This window comes from Capricornis sumatraensis, chromosome 16 (assembly GCF_032405125.1).
Source record: "Capricornis sumatraensis isolate serow.1 chromosome 16, serow.2, whole genome shotgun sequence".
In the NCBI taxonomy this organism is placed as follows: domain Eukaryota; kingdom Metazoa; phylum Chordata; class Mammalia; order Artiodactyla; family Bovidae; genus Capricornis; species Capricornis sumatraensis.
This window is the reverse complement of record NC_091084.1, coordinates 19,738,557-19,759,135: the sequence shown is the minus strand read 5'-3', so window position 1 is coordinate 19,759,135 and position 20,579 is coordinate 19,738,557. Positions and strand designations below refer to the sequence as shown.

At 36.5% G+C, this 20,579-nt stretch overlaps 1 protein-coding gene across 1 annotated transcript in view; it reads left to right on the top strand.

Annotated features, from left to right (window-relative positions):
* The window catches only part of NPAT (nuclear protein, coactivator of histone transcription), a 53,393-nt gene extending 47,306 nt beyond the window's left edge, over positions 1-6,087 (top strand). Inside the window, exons 16-18 of the mRNA XM_068988853.1 lie at positions 2,200-2,260; positions 2,362-3,517; positions 4,687-6,087. Of these exons, the coding sequence (XP_068844954.1) occupies positions 2,200-2,260; positions 2,362-3,517; positions 4,687-4,764 (1,295 nt within the window). The 3' untranslated portion in view covers positions 4,765-6,087. The remainder of the gene's footprint in view (positions 1-2,199; positions 2,261-2,361; positions 3,518-4,686) is intronic.
* The last annotated feature ends 14,492 nt before the right edge of the window (positions 6,088-20,579 follow it).

Sequence of the window (20,579 nt, the reverse complement as noted above, 5' to 3'; positions counted from 1 at the left end):
CCATTGAATCTGTCTTCAACCAGTGAGAGCTCTTACTACCTGAATCCTTACCTTTACCTGAATTTTCACTTGGGTTCATTTCCTTCCCTATCCAGGCTAAATCCCACAATCTACCACATCAGCCACTTTTCCCACTATTCTAAACACTTTGATATTCACATTCTTCTAACATGTCTGCTTGACACCCTCTAGTCATGGATCTATGCAGCCAACGATTTCTCTGCCTTTATACCTGGGCTTCTTAGCATTGCTTTAGAACATCACTTCGCTGACAAAGGTCCACATAGGCAAAGTTAAGGTTTTTCCAGTAGTCAAGTACAGATGTGAGAGTTGGACCATAAAGAAGGCTGAGTGCCAAAGAATTAATGTTTTGAATTGTGCTGAGGAAGACTTAAGAGTCTGTTGGAATACAAGGAGATCAAACCAGTCCATCCTAAAGAAAATCAACCCTTGAATATTCATTGGAAGGACTGATGCTGAAGCTGAAGCTCCAGTACTTTGGCCACCTGATGCGAAGAGCTGACTCATTGGAGAAGCCCCTGATGCTTGGAAAGATTGAAGGCAGGAGGAGAAGGGGACGACAGAGAATGAGATGGTTGGATAGCATCACTGACTCAATGGATATGAATTTTCACAAACTCCAGGAGATAGTGAAGGCTAGGGAAGCCTGATGTGCTGCAGTCCCATGGGGTCTCAAAAAGTCAGACACAACTTAATGACTGCAGAAGTGATGCCATTCAATAACACTTAAAATTTTCTCACCCTCACTGCCATTTAGTGATCATTTTAAATGTTTACCTGTCTTCCTTTTCTCCCATTTCTCCTTCATACTATGTCATACTTCCACAGGTTTTCTCACATCTATTCAGTCACTACTGTCCTCACTCTAAGCCAATGATTTTGCTTTTTATCAATAGTAAAGTCCATTTTTTCACATCACTCCCACTTAATATGTACCCATTCATCTAAAATCATTCTTTCCTTTTTGGTTCTTTCTTAGAGAAATATTTCATTCTTTTTAAGGTTAATGCAGTCTACCTTTTGTCTTCTGTGTATCTTCATCTTTTCTTTCTTTGGCTCCTTCCCTCTGTGGCTGTTCAACTATGGATACAAGGACCATTCCCACCATTCCTTTAGGTTTTTTCCACCTACCAGTCCTTTATCCCCAACCCTCTTTATCTCCCAGTCTTTCTTCATCCATATTATGTCCTTTCTCATCTTTCTATTAAAGCTGTTTAAAGTCACCAGTGACCTCCTAATACTGCCATATGCATTGGATGTTTTCCATTCTTACCTTACTTTACTTCCCTCTAACAGTTGATACTGTGGGTAGCTTCTAGAATGAATGCATTCCTCCCTTTCTAATTTTATGTAACTTAAGATCTACATACTCTACATATCTAAGTCTCACTTCTTCAAAAACCTCTTCTGCCTACCTTTTTCCTCTTGGTTAGTGTCAACATGTATTCCTCATTTATTTTTCACATCCATACAAGTGCCCATCTCTAAGACCTTCATCATCTCCTACCTCTAATATTTTTAGCCATCTAACTAGAATTCCTGTTTCTAATTCATCTTCTGTGCTGTCGCTAGAGTGACTTCCTAAAATAAATCTATTCATGCATCATCCCTAGTTAAAACTCTTAAAAGATTCTCTATTAAACCTTTTGAATAATACACAAAGTCCTCCACAATATCATCTTTGCTTTCCTTTCCAGCTTCATATCTTGCTGCCCTTCCACATAAACTCAGAAGTCCTTGGAAATTAAAATATGGATATTAAAACTCCAGAGCATGTCATCTGAGTGACATAGGCTTGCAAACATGACACCTTAAATAAGCCTTCTGTCTTAATTTTTAAATAGGAATAAAGTGTTTTCTTTAAATAACTTTTAAGTACTGCCCTTAACTACTACATTGATCATTGTAATCTGTAGATCGAAGACTGGATTCACTTTTGCCTGGAGTTGAAGCAGGTCATTTGTTACATATTTATACTTCTTCAGTAAAATGATCATCTTGTATATACTACCAAGGTGTTTTTTAAGATCCAGTATGTGAAAGTGTTTCATTTTTTAAATTAGCTATAGCTTAAATTTTTCTCATGATGTCAGATTCTGTGATCTGTTCTATTTCCTTTCAGAAAAATGTACTTTCAGGAATGTTTTTCTTTTCTAATTAACTTGTTTATAATTCCAGGAAAACAGGCAAATAATTTGGTGGATTCATCAAGTCACTCAGTTGGATGTCATGCACAGCGGTGAGCATAAAAGTAGTTTCTGTCTTAGAGTATTTGAATGCTCAAGTTAAAAACAAAGAATTTCTTCATGTGGCTAAGAAAAAAATTTTTTTTTCTTGTAGAACTGAAGTTTCTGACAAGATTATGGCCACAGATCTTGGGAAAAAATTGGAAGAAACCATAGTTCCCTTCTCAGTAGAAAGTACAGTTCCAGTTAGCAAGCCATTTGAAAGCCACAGACGTGTGCTCTGTTTTGATAGCACTCCTTCTCCTGTGGCAAATACACAGGGGACAAATCAAAAGTTGGTGTCCCAAAGCAAAGAAAGAAATGACATTTCATTTTCTAACCTTGACTCACCCATTGTGTCCTCCACCTTAAAACCCCCTGCTAATAATGCTGTCAAAAGAGAGCGGGAGAAACCTTCTATGCCTAAAATTTTCTCTAAATCAGAAACTGCCATTGGCCGACATGCCACCATAAAAGAAACTCAGTCAGAAAAGAAAGTTTCACCAACAGAAACTATACTTGAATCTTTCCATAAAGCAACAGCTAATAAGGAGAATGAACTGTGCAGCGATGTGGAAAGGCAGAAAAATCCAGAAACTTCAAAACTGTCTAATGGGCAGCAAAATGGGGGTGTGCGGAATGAGAAAACTGTAACTTCACTTCAAGAGCTCACCAGAAAACAAGGCACATCCTCAAACAGTAAAAATATCTTTTCAGTAGGTGCACCTGTGAAGGATTTGAAACAAGAACAAACCAGGTCTGCCAGTTCTTTGATTAACCCACTCACCAAACACACCACAGAAATGTTACAAGATATTCAGTGGCATAGCCCAGTAAATAGACTCACAGATAGTACTGATTTATCTATACCCCGAACATCTGGCTCAGGAGCAGGGGAAAAACTTAAAGAAGAACCTACAGATGGTATCAAGGTCCCTTCTAGTAGGCGTTTTGGTGAAGACAGCACGCCCAAAGTAATGGTCCCTCCTGTCACGCCAGACTTGCCTGCTTGCAGCCCTGCCAGTGAAACAGGGAGTGAAAACAGTGTGAACATGGCTGCCCATACATTAATGATTCTCTCTAGAGCAGCCATCTCTAGGACTACTTCATCTACTCCTCTAAAAGACAATACCCAACAATTTAGAGCATCTTCACGGAGCACCACAAAAAAACGGAAAATTGAGGAATTAGATGAGCATGAGCGAAACTCCCGCACTTCTAATAAAAGTCTTGCAAATTCATCAATGCCAATGAAAAAGAAGAAAATTAAGGCAAGTGTGAAAGTCTTTAATTTCAAAACCACACGTTGCCCTTCTTTCAGCGCTCAGGTTAAAGGTCTCATCATTTTTTGCCGTAGCTACTTAACATTTAATCAAGATAGCTTTGGGTTTTGATTGACAAAATACATTCTCTAGCAATATCTCTCAGCCATTGTGGTACTCAGAAGTTAAGTAGGTGAAACATTTCCAAACAATTGCTAAGGCATTTATTTATAAACATCTTCCTTGGAAAAAGGTGTTTGGCGGAAAGAATGACATAACATGAAAAATTGGGAAGCCACTGTTATTTGTAATTATCAGGTGAAAACTGCTGTGCAGCCCCTTCATCTTAGGTTTCTTTCCAATGTCCTGCCATCTCTTCCATAGATTCTTATACTTGTTAATATTTAGAGCAATGTAAAAGTTAAATTTACCTGTCTTTAACCATGCTTACCTGAGGAAAGTAATATAGGATTATCACTGATAAAGTCATTTTTCCTCAATCTGTTTAGCCATTTGGTAAGTGGAATATGAAAAGAAAGGTTTAAAATGTCATAAAGGAAGTACCATATCAAGGAAAGAATCCTGGTTTCTGAGCCTGGGCTGAATCCTGCATCTCCTGCTTATTGGTTCTCCTGCTTATTGGTTCTATTACCATTATTAAATAGCCTGTAACATCTCTTGAGTCTTAACTGCATCATTGGACATGAGGTTACACACATCTTACCCAATGGCTGTGAGACTAAATGTAGTATTTATAAAGTGCCTGGAGTATATTAAATATTTGGAACTTGAAAAGTACTTGTTATTCTTAAAATCTTAGTAAAACTTTCTGAGGTTTATGGTTTAGCAGTAATGAGTACCTTATTAGCATGTTCTAGCTTATTATTAGCATGTTCTATCTTGTCTCTTTCAACATTCATATACTCTGAATTTGTATAATGTTCTGTGCTCTAAAATAATGTTGAGGGGCCATTGAAATATAGTTTATTAAACTTGGATTTATAACAAATTGTGTCTACCTTTCTGTATAACTAAAATTCTAATGAACTAAACTGTTTCAGCAAAAATTTTGGTAGTGTATGAAGTTCTACATGACTTAATAAGAAAGCTAGCTTTTGGGCCTTGTTTAAGTTTGATATGTCAACTTAGTTCATTTTTTTTCTTTTTTTTTTTGACAGAAAAAGAAGCTACCCAGTTCATTTCCAGCTGGAATGGATGTGGACAAATTTTTGTTATCATTGCATTATGATGAGTAAATATTGTGAACATATAAGAACAGTGGCTATTTAAAACTATGATTCCTTAAACTATGAGTGTAGGGAATGAGATACTGACAGAATCTGAGAGCATGACCTGCACTTTCTTTCATTGTACTGAAATTTCACTTTATTTCTAAATCATGCTGTTTTAAAGCAGCTTCCTAGTTTGTAAATAGATGTACCTGGTATTGTGGAAAAAACATTTGCAGAAATGTAAGTAAAGCCAATCTGCAAAACTGTATAGCTTTAACAATTGCATCTTGTTAATATTGTGTAAACCTTGTTGAAATAGAGGTTAAATCAGCCTGATGTTCATTTTTTGATTTCTTATGATCTCTAATTTTGAAACTTATTCATCTGGAACAGTTTCTCACTTTGAGTGGGAAAATTACACTTTTCCTTATAAATTGCCTTCAGTACTTGTCCTGCATCTATCTGAAGACAGCCAGTAATTAGTGCAGAAGTGATAAGGAATTCAAATGGTAATAAAGTAACCAGAAATTAACGATTTGGGTTTTTTTTCTGGAGTGAATACTTTGCCACTCCTGACAGTTGCAGTAAAGATTGTATTCCTAAAATTTTATACTTTGTCTCTTCTGGTTGTTCTGGTCTCTTTGTTTTAAGGAGAGAATATTAATGCCATTTGAACACCATTCGAGTGTTCTGATCTTTCATTTATAACTTGTAAGATCTTTTACAGAACTTTAAGCATTTAGACTATTGAGCCATAAAAAGTTTAGTTATGTAGTAGTTGAAATTTCTTGGTATGTATGTACTTCTCCCCTAAATACTGGGGATTTAAAGAATTGCACTAATTCATAAACTTTTTACATAGTAGTGACCAATGCACATTTAATTTAAATTTTGTGTTCTATGTTAAAGCTTGTATGGAGGATTATCTTCTGTTGTCCTTTTAGAAAGCCATGTCCATCATAAGATGTAAAAAGAGAAATCATAGTTTTCTATTTTAATTTAGTTTCTCCTAAAATGGACTGTGTTACACTTGGATAGAGGATGCTGTCTCTGTACCCCTTATTATAGAGTTACTCTCAAAAGGTCCTTAAGGAGAATGAAAGAGGTGCCTTCTGTATGTTAGACTCACACACATCAGTCAAGTTGAAGAATTGGTTTAAACCTTTAAATGAGTACAGAAATTATAATTCATACTTAACCAATTGTGCCTAGATTTTAAAGTATGTTCTCTTAAGTGCGTTCTATTTTGTTTAATATCAGTATATGCAAGGTTTTTTCTGAAAATGTCTATATTTATGAGTTATTTTCCTCAACCTTTTTTTTTCTTTTTTTTTTTTTGATACTGGGCCTTTAACATCCCACTTCCTACTTTAACACAACAGTTCTCAATGTGGAAATCACGTCTTACTTGCTGAACCTTACTGCAGAAATTTGTGTTGTAATAAATTTTTATGATATGGAAGTGGTCTGTTTCTAAAGAAATAGGGATAGTTAATACAGTTAATGTTTATTTAACTCAGCTTGATACTGTACAGTTAGGTTTGAATAAATATTTTCATTAACTTCAAAAGTTTGAATTCTTTCATATTGGCAGTCATTCTAGTTTAGATACTTTTAATAAATCCCTTTGCAAGTCAGTTCTTGTTTTCAGAAGTTTACATAATGCTGAAGATTATCAATTTTCTTCTCATTCAATTAATTTGTATATGCTAAGTACCAAGAATTCATATACTAGTAAACTCACTTTCTTCAGGATTTTTTTTTGTTCACTTGGCCAGGATCCACTAGATAAATAGTATAAAGATAATCTGTATTCAGAGCTTTCATTTATGTTCAAGAACAAAACCATAATTCCCATTTTACCTTAAAAGTCAAAATGTGCTAGACTTAATTGATGTACCTCGTACTCTATTTTTGCAACTACATGTAAGTCCACTGTTTATTTGGACAGTAGTGTATTCGGTTGTATGCCAAATCTTAGAAAACTTGTAATTAAAATATTTGATTGTTTTAGCCCTGTATATTGTTAGAACCATTTAGTAAGTATGTTGAAATTGCATGTTAGTTAAAGTCCATCAGCATTCAGCCAAAGGCTAGATGTCATGACTAGTAGGAAGACCAAGGTTAAGCTTTGATAAAAAAAGTCATTTTAAAAGCACTTTGCTATATATTCTACGTTCATCGTTTTTCAAGCCACCATCTTTCAGTCTCAGACTTAACTTACTGAAATTACGTATCAAATTTTGACTTTAGTATTATGCTTTCTCTTTTAATAGAATTTCCTCTTTTTGTAAATATTGGATAACATTTTTGCATACTTTCTGGTCTTTTTGTCCTAAATTATTTTTTCTACATAATTGAACTTAAAACTGTAAATACAACGTCCTTGTTTTTTATTTTTACTTCAAATAATATCAAGCATTATCCAGTTTTTAGCTCTTATTAAAAAACAACTAGCAGTGAACATGTTCGTAAATAAATATTTATGTTTTCTATTATTTCCTTAGGCAATATTTTAGAGGATGGAATTACCAAGTCAAAAAGTTAGTGTACATCTTTTCAAGGATCTCAATACATTTTGCCAAATTCTTTAGAAAACTTTATTTCAGTTTATATTCCTGGCAGGAAATTGTCATTTCTTCCATAGCACATCCTTATCCCTTACCACAAATAATATTCAACTGTATCATTATTGGTTTCTATTGACTTCTTACTTCTTGATTTGTTAAAATTAGGATAAGCTCTTCATCTATATGTAATTTGTTTCAATACCTGATATGAAGAAAGAATCAGTACATTTTCCCCTAAATATTTAACATTTGACTCATATAACTGCTTAAAATAAGTTTATCTCTTCACATACATGTATAATGTCTCTTACCCTACATGGATTCCCAGTCTCTTTTTATTCTCAACTCTAAAATCCAGAATGTCTGGCAGCTAATTTTTTCCCTTAAGTTTAGCATCAAAATTCATTTCAAGGCAAAATCTGACCTGGTTTGACCTGAGGCTACATGAATCTTTGTATCTTTTGAAACAAATATTCATATTTTTCTGGAAAAATAGTAATAAAGAGGTGTTTGATAATGTTACTTCTAAAAAATCCTAAATATTCTGAATGCTGATACCCAGTTAACCAGAGAGTTATAAAATCAAAGGTTTTGTACCTATATTAATAAATTTGTATATATATAAATACAGTATATAGTATAGTATATAGATTATTTGTGTCATTGATGAAAGCATTATAGCTTTGTGTCTATTGTAACTATTCTGATTTTTTTTCAAGAATTCATCTCTTATGCTTCCAGACTAACTTTAGAATCACTTGTATTTTTTCCAAGTTAAAATGATACTTGAATATTCATTTGAAATACATTAACCCTATGAGTTAACTGATACTGAAAGAAGCTAACAGTAATATGGTATATATCCATAATTTTGTAGTTATCCCTATTCTCATAAATTTCTTGTTAAAATGGATATTATGGTGTTTTTTGCTATTTTTAGGGAACTGCATTCCAGTATTTTAACTAAGTAAAATTTTTATGGAAACCTAAAAGGGAAAAGGTGCATAAAATATTGTTACATAGTTCAGTGAATTTTCTAAAAGTACACAAATCACCAAGATCAAGACTAGAATATTATCAGTACCCTAGAGTCACCTCATATTCCTTCTAGTAACTAACTGCTAACCCCACAGGTGATTATTCTGACTTAAAACTAAAGTTTTAGCTCTTCTTAGCTTTGCATAGATAGATTATCAGGATATAGTGAGTTTTACTTCTCTTGCACAGTCGAGATCCATTCATGTTGTATCTAAATCAGTTGTCATCATTGTAGTGATTTTTCATTGTTTTTATCCACATTGTATTGTACCACTGTTAATCTCTTGTGTATTTGAACATTTAGATTATTTCCAGTTTGGAGTGTTATGAACAGAACTCCTGTGAATATCCCTGTGCATGTTTTTTGATGAATGTATTACACTTTTCACTTGTGTATGTATATCTATATATATATATTTAGGAGGGGAGTGTTGGGTTATATGGTTGCATATATCTAACCTTACTCAGATTTTTCAGTTTGCAGAGTGGCTATACTAAATTACATGACTGTCAACAGTGTAAGGAGAGTTCCAATTGTCAATCGCTGTTGATATAATTTCTTTTTCAGATGGCTATCTAAAGTCTGAATATTTTGCCATTTTTTCTTCTAAGTTTTATTCAACCTTTTATATTTTGATAAATTGTCTATCTATAATGGATTTCCCATTTGGATATCCAGTTAACACACTACAGTTTGTTGAGAGGGATTCCCAGGAGGAGCAGTGGCAAAGAATCCACCTACTGATGCAGGAGATGTGGGTTCAATCCCTGGGTCAGGAAGATTCCTTGGAGGAGGAAACAGCAACCCATACTAGTATTCTTGGAAATCCCAAGGACAGAGAAACCTGGTGGGATACAGTTCATGGGGTGGCAAAGAGACAAGACTTAGAACAGCATGGCATATACAGCACATTTATTAAGAAAAATTATCCTTTCCCAAATACGTTGTACTGTTATGCTGTCATAAGCTGGTAAACTGAGTATCTGTGGATTTGCTTCTGGACTCCCAGTCTGTTTCATTGGTCTGTTTTTGTAAAGATACACCAGTAGTGCAACACCTTAAGTACTGTAGGAAGTCTGTTTTGTGTCTTTTTGGACCCCTTACAGAATGGACTTTATGGAGCTAATGACTTTGCTGATGCTTATTTTTTCATTTGCTAAAGATAAATTGTTTCAATATAATTATTTTCAAGTCTCTTCTTTGTTGTTGTTCAGTCACCAAGTTGTGTCCAACTCTTTGTAGCTCCACAAACTGCAGCATGCCAGGCTTCCCTGTCCCTCACCTTCTCCTGAAGTTTGCCCAAGTTCACATCCATTGTATCAGTGATGCCATCCAACCATCTCTTCCTCTGTTACCCCCTTCTGCCCTCAGTCTTTCCTAGCATCAGGGTCTTTTCCAGTGAGTCAGCTGTTCATATCAGGTGACCTAAGTACTGGAGCTTCAGCATCAGCATCAGTCCTTCCAGTGAGTATTCAGGGTTGATTTCCTTTAAGATTGACTGGTTGGATCTCCTTGTAGTCCAAGGGACTCTCAAAAGTCTTCTCCAACACCACAGTTCAAAAGAATCAATTCTTTGGTGCTCTGTTTTTATGGTCCAGGTCTCACATCTGTACGTGACAACTGGAAAGACTATAGCCTTGACTGTATGGACCTTCTTCCGCAAAGTGATGTCCCTGCTTTTTAATGTTCTGTCTAGGTTTGCTGTAGCTTTTTCCTGCCGAGAAGTAATATTCATGGCTTCAGTCACCATCCACAGTGACGTTAGCAGGAAATCTGTCAGTGCCTCCACCTTGTCCCCTTCTGTTTGTCATGAAGTCATGGGCAGGATGCCATGACCTTATTTTTTTTAATGTTAAGTTTTAAGCCAGCTTTTTCACACTCTTCTTTCACCTTCATCAAGAGGCCCTTTAGTTCTTCTTCACTTTCTGCCATTAAAGTGGTATCATCTGCATATCTAAGGTTGTTGGTATTTCTCCCGGAAATCTTGATCCAGCCCGTAACTCATCTAGCCCAGCATTTCACATGATGTGTTCGGTGTGTAAGTTAAATAAACAGGGTGACAATAAAAAGCCTTGTACGCCTTTCTCAATTCTGAACTAGTCAATTGTTCCATATAAGTTCTAACTGTTGCTTCTTGACCCACATAGAAGTTTCTCAGGTGACATGTAAGATGGTCTGGTATCCTGTCTCTAAAAGTTTTCCAGTTTATTATGATCCATAGAGTCAAAGCCTTTACCATAGTCAATGAAACAGTAGTACATGTTTTTCTGGAACTACCTTGCTTTCTGTATGATCCAGTGGATGTTGGCAGTTTGATCTCTGGTTCCTCTGCCTTTTCTAAACCCAGCTTGAACATCTGGAAGTTCTCGGTTCACATACTGCTGAAGCCAGCCTAACTTGAAAGATTTTGAACATAAGCTTACTAACATGGGAGATGAGTGTAATCTTAGGAATTGGGATGAAGACCTCTCCAGTCTTGTGGCCCCTGCTGAGTTTTACAAATTTGCTAACATATTGAGTGCAGCACTTTAATAGCATCTTCTTTTAGGATTTTAAACAGCTCTGCTGGAATTCTATCACCTCCACTAGCTTTATTGGCAGCAGTGCTTCCTAAGGCCCATTTGACTTCATACTGCAGAACGTCTGGCTCTGGGTGGATGACCCCATGTGGTTATCAGGGTCATTAAAATCTTTTGTACATTTCTATACATGCTTGCCATCTCTTCTTGATCTCTGTTTCTATTAGGGCTATACAGTTTCTCTCCTTTATTGTGTCCATCTTTGGATGACATTTTCCTTTGATATTTCCAGTTTTCTTGGAGACCTTTAGTCTTTCCCCTTCTGATGTTTTCCTCTGTTTCCTTCCATTATTCATTGAAGAAGGTTTCTTGTCTCTCTTGCTATTCTCTGGAATTCTGCATTTAGTTGCGTGCACCTTTCCCGTTCTCCCTTGCTTTTTGCTTCTCTTGTTTCCTCAGCTATTTGTAAGGCCTCCTCAGACAACCACTTTGCCTTCTTGCATTTCTTTTTCTTTGGGATGGTTTTGTTTGCTGCCTCCTGTACAATATTATGAACCTCTGTGCATAGTTCTTCAGGCATTCTGTTTACTAGATCTAATCCCTTGAATCTATCTGTCACCTCTACTTAGTATTCATAGGGGATTTAACTCGAACCTGACTGCTTTAGTGGTTTTCCCCGCTTTCTTTAGGTCAAGCCTTAATTTTGCTATAAGGAGCTGATGATCTGAGCCACAGTCAGCTCCAGATCTTGTTTTTGCTGACTGTATAGAGCTCCATCTTGCTCTACAAAGAATGAATGTAATCAAACTGATTTTGGTATTGTTTTTGATGTCCATGTATAAAGTCATCTCATGTTGCTGGAAGAGGGTGTTTGCTATGACCAGTGTGTTCTCTTGGCAAAACGCTGTTAAACAATCTTTGCCCTTCTTCATTTTGTACTCCAAGGCCAAACTTGTCTGTTACTGCAGGTATCTCTTGACTTCCTACTTAGGCCTTCCAATCCACTATGATGAACAGGACATTTTTTGGTGTTCTAGGTGGTCTTGTAGGTCTACATAGAACTGATCAACTTCAGCTTCTTTTCTTCACACCTTCAATTTCTTCTTACAACAAATAGTTATTTCTGTTATAACTAATAAAGATCAAAGTAGGCTTTCTTGCCTTATTCTTTAATAGGAATGCTGAGTATAATTTTGGCTTTTGTTTGTAGTGTTTTAAGAATTTCTATCGGGAGCTCCCTAGTGTCCCAGTGGTTAGGATTTGGGGCTTTCATTACCATGGCCTGGTTTCAATTTGTGGTCAGAGAACTGAGATCCTATGAGCCACCAGCCAAGAAAAATGTAAAAATATTATATCAGGATTATCTGTTCAACCTCGTTGGATGCTCTTCTAATATCAATTATTTTTATTAAATAAAAATTAAACCCAGAATTTCTTTTTCTATTTCTAACCCTAATATTGTATACTTTGCAGTCTTAGGTCACTGGAACATAATAAGCATTTTAACATCTAGCTGCTACTCTAGCTGATGCTGATTTTTATTTTATGTGACTTTTTTTTTAATGGATAGTTGGTTTACAATGTTACGTTAGTTTCAGGTGTATAGCAAAATATTCAGTCATATATATACATTATATATATGTGTGTGTGAATATATATTTTTTTCAGATTTTTCCCTTACAGGTTATTACAAAATATTGAGTATAGGTCCCTGGGCTGTATAGAAGATCCTTGTTTGTTATCTCTTTTATTAGTAGTTGTGTGTATATGTTAATCCTATATTCCTAATTTATCCGTCCCCCACCATTGCTCCTATGGTAACCATAAGTTTGTTTTATATGTCTGTGGGTCTGTTTCTCTTTTGTAGTTCATTAGTGTTTGTTTGTTTTCAGATTTCACATATAAACAATATCATATATTTGTCTTTCTCTTTCTCAGCTTAGTTCTCTTGGTATAATAATTTCTAGGTCCATCCGTGTTGCTGCAAACATGATTTCATTCCTTTTAATAACTAATGTATATATATATATATATATCATATTTTCTTTATTCATCTGTAGAAGGACATTTAGGTTGCTTTCATGTCTTGATGTAACAGTTTATTTAGAATGGAATACAAAATTGAAACTAAATCACCAATAAATTATCTAAGACTGAAAGCTTTTGCAGAAGCAGTTCAGTTTATTTTCCCCCAGTTTTCTTTCAGTCTGATTGTTCTTGTCAGACTTATGAGTTTTTACTGAAATAAATTATATTTTCTAATTTTTGCTTTTGTTCTCTTCCAATTACATGCAATTTTTTTCTAACAAAATCACCTCTTGACATTTAAAAACATTTTTTTCTGATTCACTAATTGCTTATTGTTTCTTATTTTTCCTAAGCATTTGGTCAACAAACAATAAGAATTTAGTTCTGATTTCAACTTTATATATCAAAATTGGAAAATAAGTTACTTTCATTGTATTTTCATTTTTTTTCCTATCTACTTAGAATAAGGTAGCATGCTTTTTTATTTAAATATTATAGTATTTTTATTGTTGTGGCTAAAAGATAGATTAAAATTTCTGTAAGTGTTTTATGGGTGCTTAAAAACAAGTATTATGTTTATAAAGGTACAAGGTTTGATATTTAATTGTTTACTATCAAATCCCATTTAACTTCGCTTTTAACACTTGATATAAACATTTAATTTCTGATTATAATTATCTTGGATATAGTTTTTAGTTGTTTGATATTAGTGCGTAGTCTGTAAGTAGCATAATTTCATTTTTTTTACCTTTATTGAGATACAGTCGGCAAAACTGTAAGGTGTTTAAAGTGTACTGTATATCATGATTTGATCTACACATGCATTGTTAAAGGCCCATCTAGTTATTTGCCACATCCATCACCTCACATATTCATCTTTAATTTGGGGAGGGGGATAATATTTGACTTCTACTCTCAGCAAATTTCAGTTTCATAATACAGTATTATCATCTGTGAAAGTGAAAGTCACTCAGTCGTGTCCCACTCTTTGGAATTCTCCAGGCTAGAATACTGGAGTGGGTAGCCTTTCCCTTCTCCAGGAGATCTTCCCAACCCAGGGATCGAACCCAAGTCTCCTGCATTGTAGACAGATTCTTTACCCCCTGAGCCACAAGGGAAGCCCAAGAATACTGTAGTGGGTAGTCCATCCCTTCTCCAGAGGATCTTCATGACCCAGGAATTGAACCAAGCTCTCCTGCATTGCAGGTGGATTCTTTACCAACTGAGCTATCAGGGAAGCCCATTATCTAGAGTCACCATGATATACATTAGATCCTCAGACTTTATTCATGTTATAACTGAAATTTTGTACACTTTGACCTCTTCCTATTTTTCTTGTATACCCCCATCCCCTAGTTTTCCTACTGATTTTGTTTTGGCACTTCTTTTTGGTGTTTTTTAAAATTTTTTTCCAGATTCCACATGTAAATGATTACCATGCAGTATGTGTCTTTCTGTCTGGCCCATTTCACTTAGCATCATTCTCTCAAGATCCATATATATTGTCACAAATGGCAAGATTTCCTTCTTTCCCACTGGTGAAATAATATTCTGTTGTATATATTTACCATATCTTTTACTGATTCATCTGTTGACAACCACTTAAATGTTCTCATATCTTGGCTATGGCAAATAATGCTGGAATGAACATGGAGATGTAGATTTATATATATATGAAATTACCTTTTATGTATACCCAGAGCTGGGGTTGCTGAATCATATTTTCTCAATTTTTTAAAAAAGTTTTTTCTGTGGACCATTTTTTAAAAGTCTATTGAATTTGTTATAACATTGCTTCTGTTTTATGTTTTGGTTTTTTGGCCTCAAAGCATGAGGGATCTTAGCTCCCCAACCGAGGATCAAACCCACCCCCTGGAATGTAAGGCAAAGTCTTAACCAGTGACCACCAGGGAAATCCCTCAATTTTTCATTTTTTGAGGAATCTCCATACTGTTTCCCATACTTTATGCACCAATTTACGTTTCCACCAACAACGCATAATGATTGTCTTTTCACATCTTCAACACTTACCTTTTGTCGTTTTGATGATAGCCATTCTAGCATGTGTGAGGTGATATCTTATTCTGGCTTAAGTTTGCATTTCTCTGATGACTACTAATGTTGAACACCTTTTCATGTTGTTGTTCAGTTACTCAGTCATGTCTGAGTCTTTGAGACCCCCCTGAACTGCAGCACGCTAGGCTTCCCCATCCTTCGCTATCTCCTGGAGTTTTCTCAGACTCATGTCCATTGAGTCAGTGATGCCATCCAACCATTTCATCCATTGTTGCCTCCTCTTCTTGCCCTCAGTCTTTCTCAGCATCAGGGTCTTTCCCAATGATTGACTCTTCGCATCCCGTGGCCAAAGTATTGGAGTTTCACCTTCAGCATTAGTCCTTCCAGTAAATATTCAGGGTTGATTTCCTTTAGGATTGTCTGATTTGATCTCCTTGCTGTCCAAGGGACTCTCAAAAGTCTTCTCCAGCACCACAGTTCAAAAGCATTGATTCTTCAGTGCTCAACTTTCTTTATGGTCCATCTCTCACATCCATACATGACTACTGGAAAAACCATAGCTTTGACTATACAGACCTTTGTTGGTAAAGTGATGTCTCTGCTCTTTAGTACGCTGTTCAGGTTTGTCTTATCTTTTTTCCCAAGGAACAAGTCTTTGAATTTTGTGGCTGCAGTCACCATCCACAGTGATTCTGGAGCCCAAGAAAATAAAATCTGTCACTGTTTCCTCTTTTTCCCCATCTGTTTACCATGAAGTTATGGGACCAGATCTGAGATCTTCATTTTTTGAATGTTGAGTTTTTAAACCAGCTTTCTCACTCTCCTCTTTCACTTTCACCAAGAGTAAAAGTGATGTGATATCGTCTGCATATCTTAGGTTTTTTCTCTCGGCAATCTTGATTCCAGCTTGTGAGTCATCCAGCATGGCATTTGGCCTGATGCATGTAAGTTAAATAAGCAGGGTGACTATATAGACATGACGTACTCCTGTCCCAATTTTGTGCCATGTCCAGTTCTAACTGTTGCTTCTTGGCCTGCATACAAGTTTCTCAGGAGACAGGTAAGGTGGTCTGGTATTAACATTTCTTTAAGAATTTTCCACAGTTTGTTGTGTCCACACCATCAAAGGCTTTAGCGTGATCAATGAGGCAGATTTTTTTTTTTAATTCCCTTGCTTTTTCTATGATCCAGGAGATTGGCAATTTGATCTCTGGTTCCTCTGGGCTTTTCTAAACCCAGCTTGTACATCTGGAAGTTCTTGGGTCATGTGCTACTGAAGCCTAGGTCAAAGGATTTTTATGTACTTGCTTGTTCATGTGACTTCTGGTCATTTGTATGTGTTCCTTGGAAAGATCTTCTCCTCTTCTGATCATTTTCTCGTCAGTTTGCTTTTTTGCTATTGAATTATATCAGTTCTAATAATGGCAACCCACTCCAGTAATCTTGCCTAGAGAATCTTGTGGACAGAGGAATGGGCTGCTGTCTGTAGGGTTGCACAGAGTCGGACACAACTGAAGCGACTTAGCATGCATAGATGCATGCAATACATATTTTGGACATCAACCTCCTGTCTATAGATAGTTTACAAATATTTTTCCCCATTCCAGAGGTTGCCTTTTCATTATGTTATGATTACCTTGGTTGTGTAGAAGTTTTTTAGTTTGATCTAGTTGTACTTATTTTTGCTTTTGGTGTAAAATATATATTAAAAAAATGAAGCTGCATCTCAAGGACATTACCTCCTGTGTATTCTTCTGAAGTTTACGATTTCAGGTCTTAAACTTCAGTGTTTAATCCATTTTGAATTGATTTTGTGAATCATGTAAGATAGTGGTCCAATATCATTATTTTGCAAATGGCTGCCCAGTTTTTCCAGCACCACTTGTTGAAAAAGCATGTCCTTTCCCCCACTGTATATTCTAGGCTCCTTTGTTGTAAATTGGTCATATATGCATAGATTTATTTCTGGGCTTTCTATTCTGTTCCACTGATCTGTGTTTTTATGCCAATACCATACTATTTAATTACTGTAGCTTTATAACAATTTGAAATCAACAAGCATGATTTCTCCAGCTTTGTTCTTTTTCGGGATTGCTTTATCAATTCAGAGTCTTTTGTGTTTCCATACAAATTTTAGAACTAGTCTTCTATTTCTTTGAGAAAATGCCATTGGCATTTTGGTAGGAATTGCATTGACTCTATAGGTGGGTTTAAATAGTATGGACATTTTAACAATAATCTTCCTGTCCATGAGCACAGAATATCTTTGTATTTATTTATGTTTTCAATTTATTTTATCAGTGTCATATATTTCAGTGCCCAGATCTGTCATCTCCCTGGTTAAATTTATTCTTAGGGTATATTATTTTTGATGCAGCTACAATTTGGATTGTTTTCTTAATTTCTCTTTCTGATAGTTCATCGTTAGTGTATATAAATGCAAAAGGTTTTTGTACCAGGCATACCTTGGAATATTACAGGTTCAGTTACAGATGACCTTAGTTAAGCAAATATCAGAATAACACAAGTCACATGAATTTTTTGGTTTCCCAGTTATATGAAAGTTATCTTTGGACTATACTGTAGCCTATAGGATAATATCATGTCTTAAGAAATGTACATCCCTTAATTTAAAAATACTTGAAATTCCTTGGTGGTCCAGTGGCTAAGAGTCCACCTGCAAATGCAGGGGACATGGGTTTGATCCCTGGTCTAGGAAGATTCCACATGCCCCAGGGCGACTAAGCCCTTGTGTCACAACTACTGAGCCTGTGCTCTAGAGCCTTTGAGCAGCAACTTAAAGAGGTAGCCCCTGCTCACTGCAGCTAGAGAAAGCCCACATGCAGCAATGAAGACTAAAAGTAAATAAAATATTTCTTAAAAAAAAATACTCTTTTGCTGGGAGTCCCCAGTGGCCAGGGCTTCTCAGGTAGAGCTAGTGGTAAAGACCCTGCCTGCCAGTGCAGGAGACATAAGAGATGAGGGTTTGATCCCTGGGTTGGGAAGATCCCCTGGCAACCCACTCCAGTATTCTTGCCTTGAGAATCCATGGACAGAGGAGCCTGGCAGGCTACAGTCCATAGGGTCACAAAGAGTCAGACATGACTGAAGTAATTTAGGATGCACACAGGTGGCCTAGTAGTTAGGATTCCAGGCTTTCACTACCATAGCCCAGGTTCAAACCCTAGTTGAGGAACTGAGATCCTGCAAACCATGCTATTTAGCCAAAAATAAAAAGGAAAAAGGTAGATCCAATAATCTAAAATAAATAATAAAAATAAATTTAAAAAACTGATCCTTCAGCAAGTTGTAATTTTTTTGCTGGTAGAGGGTCTTTCCTCCATATTGATGGCTGCTAACTGAGCAGGATGATGGTTGCTGAAGGTTAGGGTGGCTGTGACAGTTTCTAAGGCAACAGTGAAGTTTGCTACATCACTTGACTCTTGCTTTTATAAACAATTTCTCTGTAGCATTTTACCCACAGTAGAACTTCTTTCAAAACTGGAGTCAATCCTGTCAAACCCTGGCACTCCTTTATCAACTAAGTTTATGTTATAGTCTAAATCTTTGTATTTCAACAGTCTTTAAAGCATCTTTACCAGAAGTAGATTCCATCTCAAGAAACCACCTCCTTTTCTCATCCATAACAAGCAGTTCATCATTTGCCCATCTCATCTTGAGATTGCAGCAATTCAGTCACATCTTAAGGCCTCACTTTTAGTTGTGTCGCTATTTCTACCATGTCTGCAGTTACTTTCTCCACTGACATCTTGAACTCAAGTCATCCATGAGAGTTAAAATCAACTTCCTCCAAATTTCTGTTAATGTTGGCATGAATCAAGGCATAATTCAAGGCATGAATTAAGAATGCTCTTAATGGTATCTAGAATAGAGAACGCTCTTCCAAAGATTTTCAACTGACTTTTTCCTGATTCATTAGAAGGATCACAACGACAGCTATAGCTTTACAAAATATGCTTTTTAAATAAGACTTAAAAGTTGAAATTACTCTTTGATCCATGGGCTGCAGAGTGGATGCTGTCAGCAGACTTTAAAACCGTATTAATCTCAATGTACACCTCCATCAGAGTTTTGGGGTGACCACGTGTTATTGTCAATGAACAATAATATTTTGAAAGGAATTTTGTTTTCGAGCATTTCTCAATACTGGGCTTAAAATATTTGGCTAATCATGTTGTAAACAGATGTGCTATCATCTAGACTTTGTTGTTTGATATGCAAAGCATAGGCAGAATAGATTTAACATAATTCTTAAAGGTCTTAAATTCTGAGAAAAATAAATGAGCACTGACTTCATGTTAAAGTCACCTGCTGCACTGGCCCCTAACAAGACGGTCAGCCTGTCCTTTGAAGCTTTGAATCCAGGCATTGACTTCTCCACTCAAGCTATAAAAGTCCTGGATGGCATCTTCTTTCAATAGAATCCTGTTTCATCTAGACTGCAAATCTGTCATTTAGTGGAGCCACCTTCATGAATTATCTTTTGGATAACTTGCTGCAGCTTCTACATCAGCACTTACTGATTCACCTTGCACTTTGTTGTTATAGAGATGGCTTGCCTGGTGGGCTGCAGTCCATGGGGTCGCTAAGAGTCGGACACGACTGAGCGACTTCCCCTTCACTTTTCAGTTTTATGCATTGGAGAAGGCAATGGCAACCCACTCCAGTACTCTTGCCTAGAAAATCCCATGGATGGAGGAGCCTGGTAGGCTGCAGTCCATGGGGTCGCTAAGAGTCGGACACGACAGCGACTTCCCTCCCCTTCCCTTTCTTAACTTAAACCTCATGAATCAATCTCTGCTAGCTTCAAACTTTTCTTCTGCAGCTTCCTGACCTGTCTCATCCTTCGCAGAACTTGAGAGAGCTAGGGCCTTGCTCTGGATTGGCAGTTGGCTTAAGGGAATGTTGTGGCTGGTTTGATCTTCTACCCATACTACTAAAACTTGCCGCTTGTTAGCAACGAGGCGATTTCACTCTTCACATGCCTGTGTTCACTGGAGCAGTGCTTGGTAACTGGCACAAAAGGCCTTGCTGTCAGACTGTCTTGGCTTTCTACATGACTTCCTCACTAAGATTAACTGTTCCAAGCTTTTGATTTAAAGTGAGACGTGACTCTTCCTTTCACTCTAACACTCAGAGGTCATGTGGGGTTATTAATTGGCTTCCTTTCATATTGTTGTTTCAGGGAATAAGGAGGCGTATTCTCTCCCCTCCAGGAGGAGAGAGATGGGAGACTTGCTGGTTGGTGAAGCAATCAGAGGGCTCCCCAGGTAGTGCTAGTGATAAAGAACCAGCCTGCCAATGCAGGAGACATAAGAGATGTGAGTTGGATTCCTAGGTTGGAAAGATCCCCTGGAGGAGGGCACAACAACCCACTCTAATATTACTGCCTGGAGAATCCCATGGACAGAGGAGCCTGGCGGGCTACAGTCCTTTGGGTGCCAAAGAGTTGGACATGACTGAGCGCACACACTGATCTTCCTATCAGTGAAGTTTGTAGTGCCCCAGAACAATTAAAATAATAACATCAGAGATCTCTGGTCACAGATCACTATAACAAATATAACAATAATGAAAAGTTTAAAACATCATGAGAATTAAAAATGTGACAGACAGTGAACAATCGCTGTGGAAAAATGATGCAGA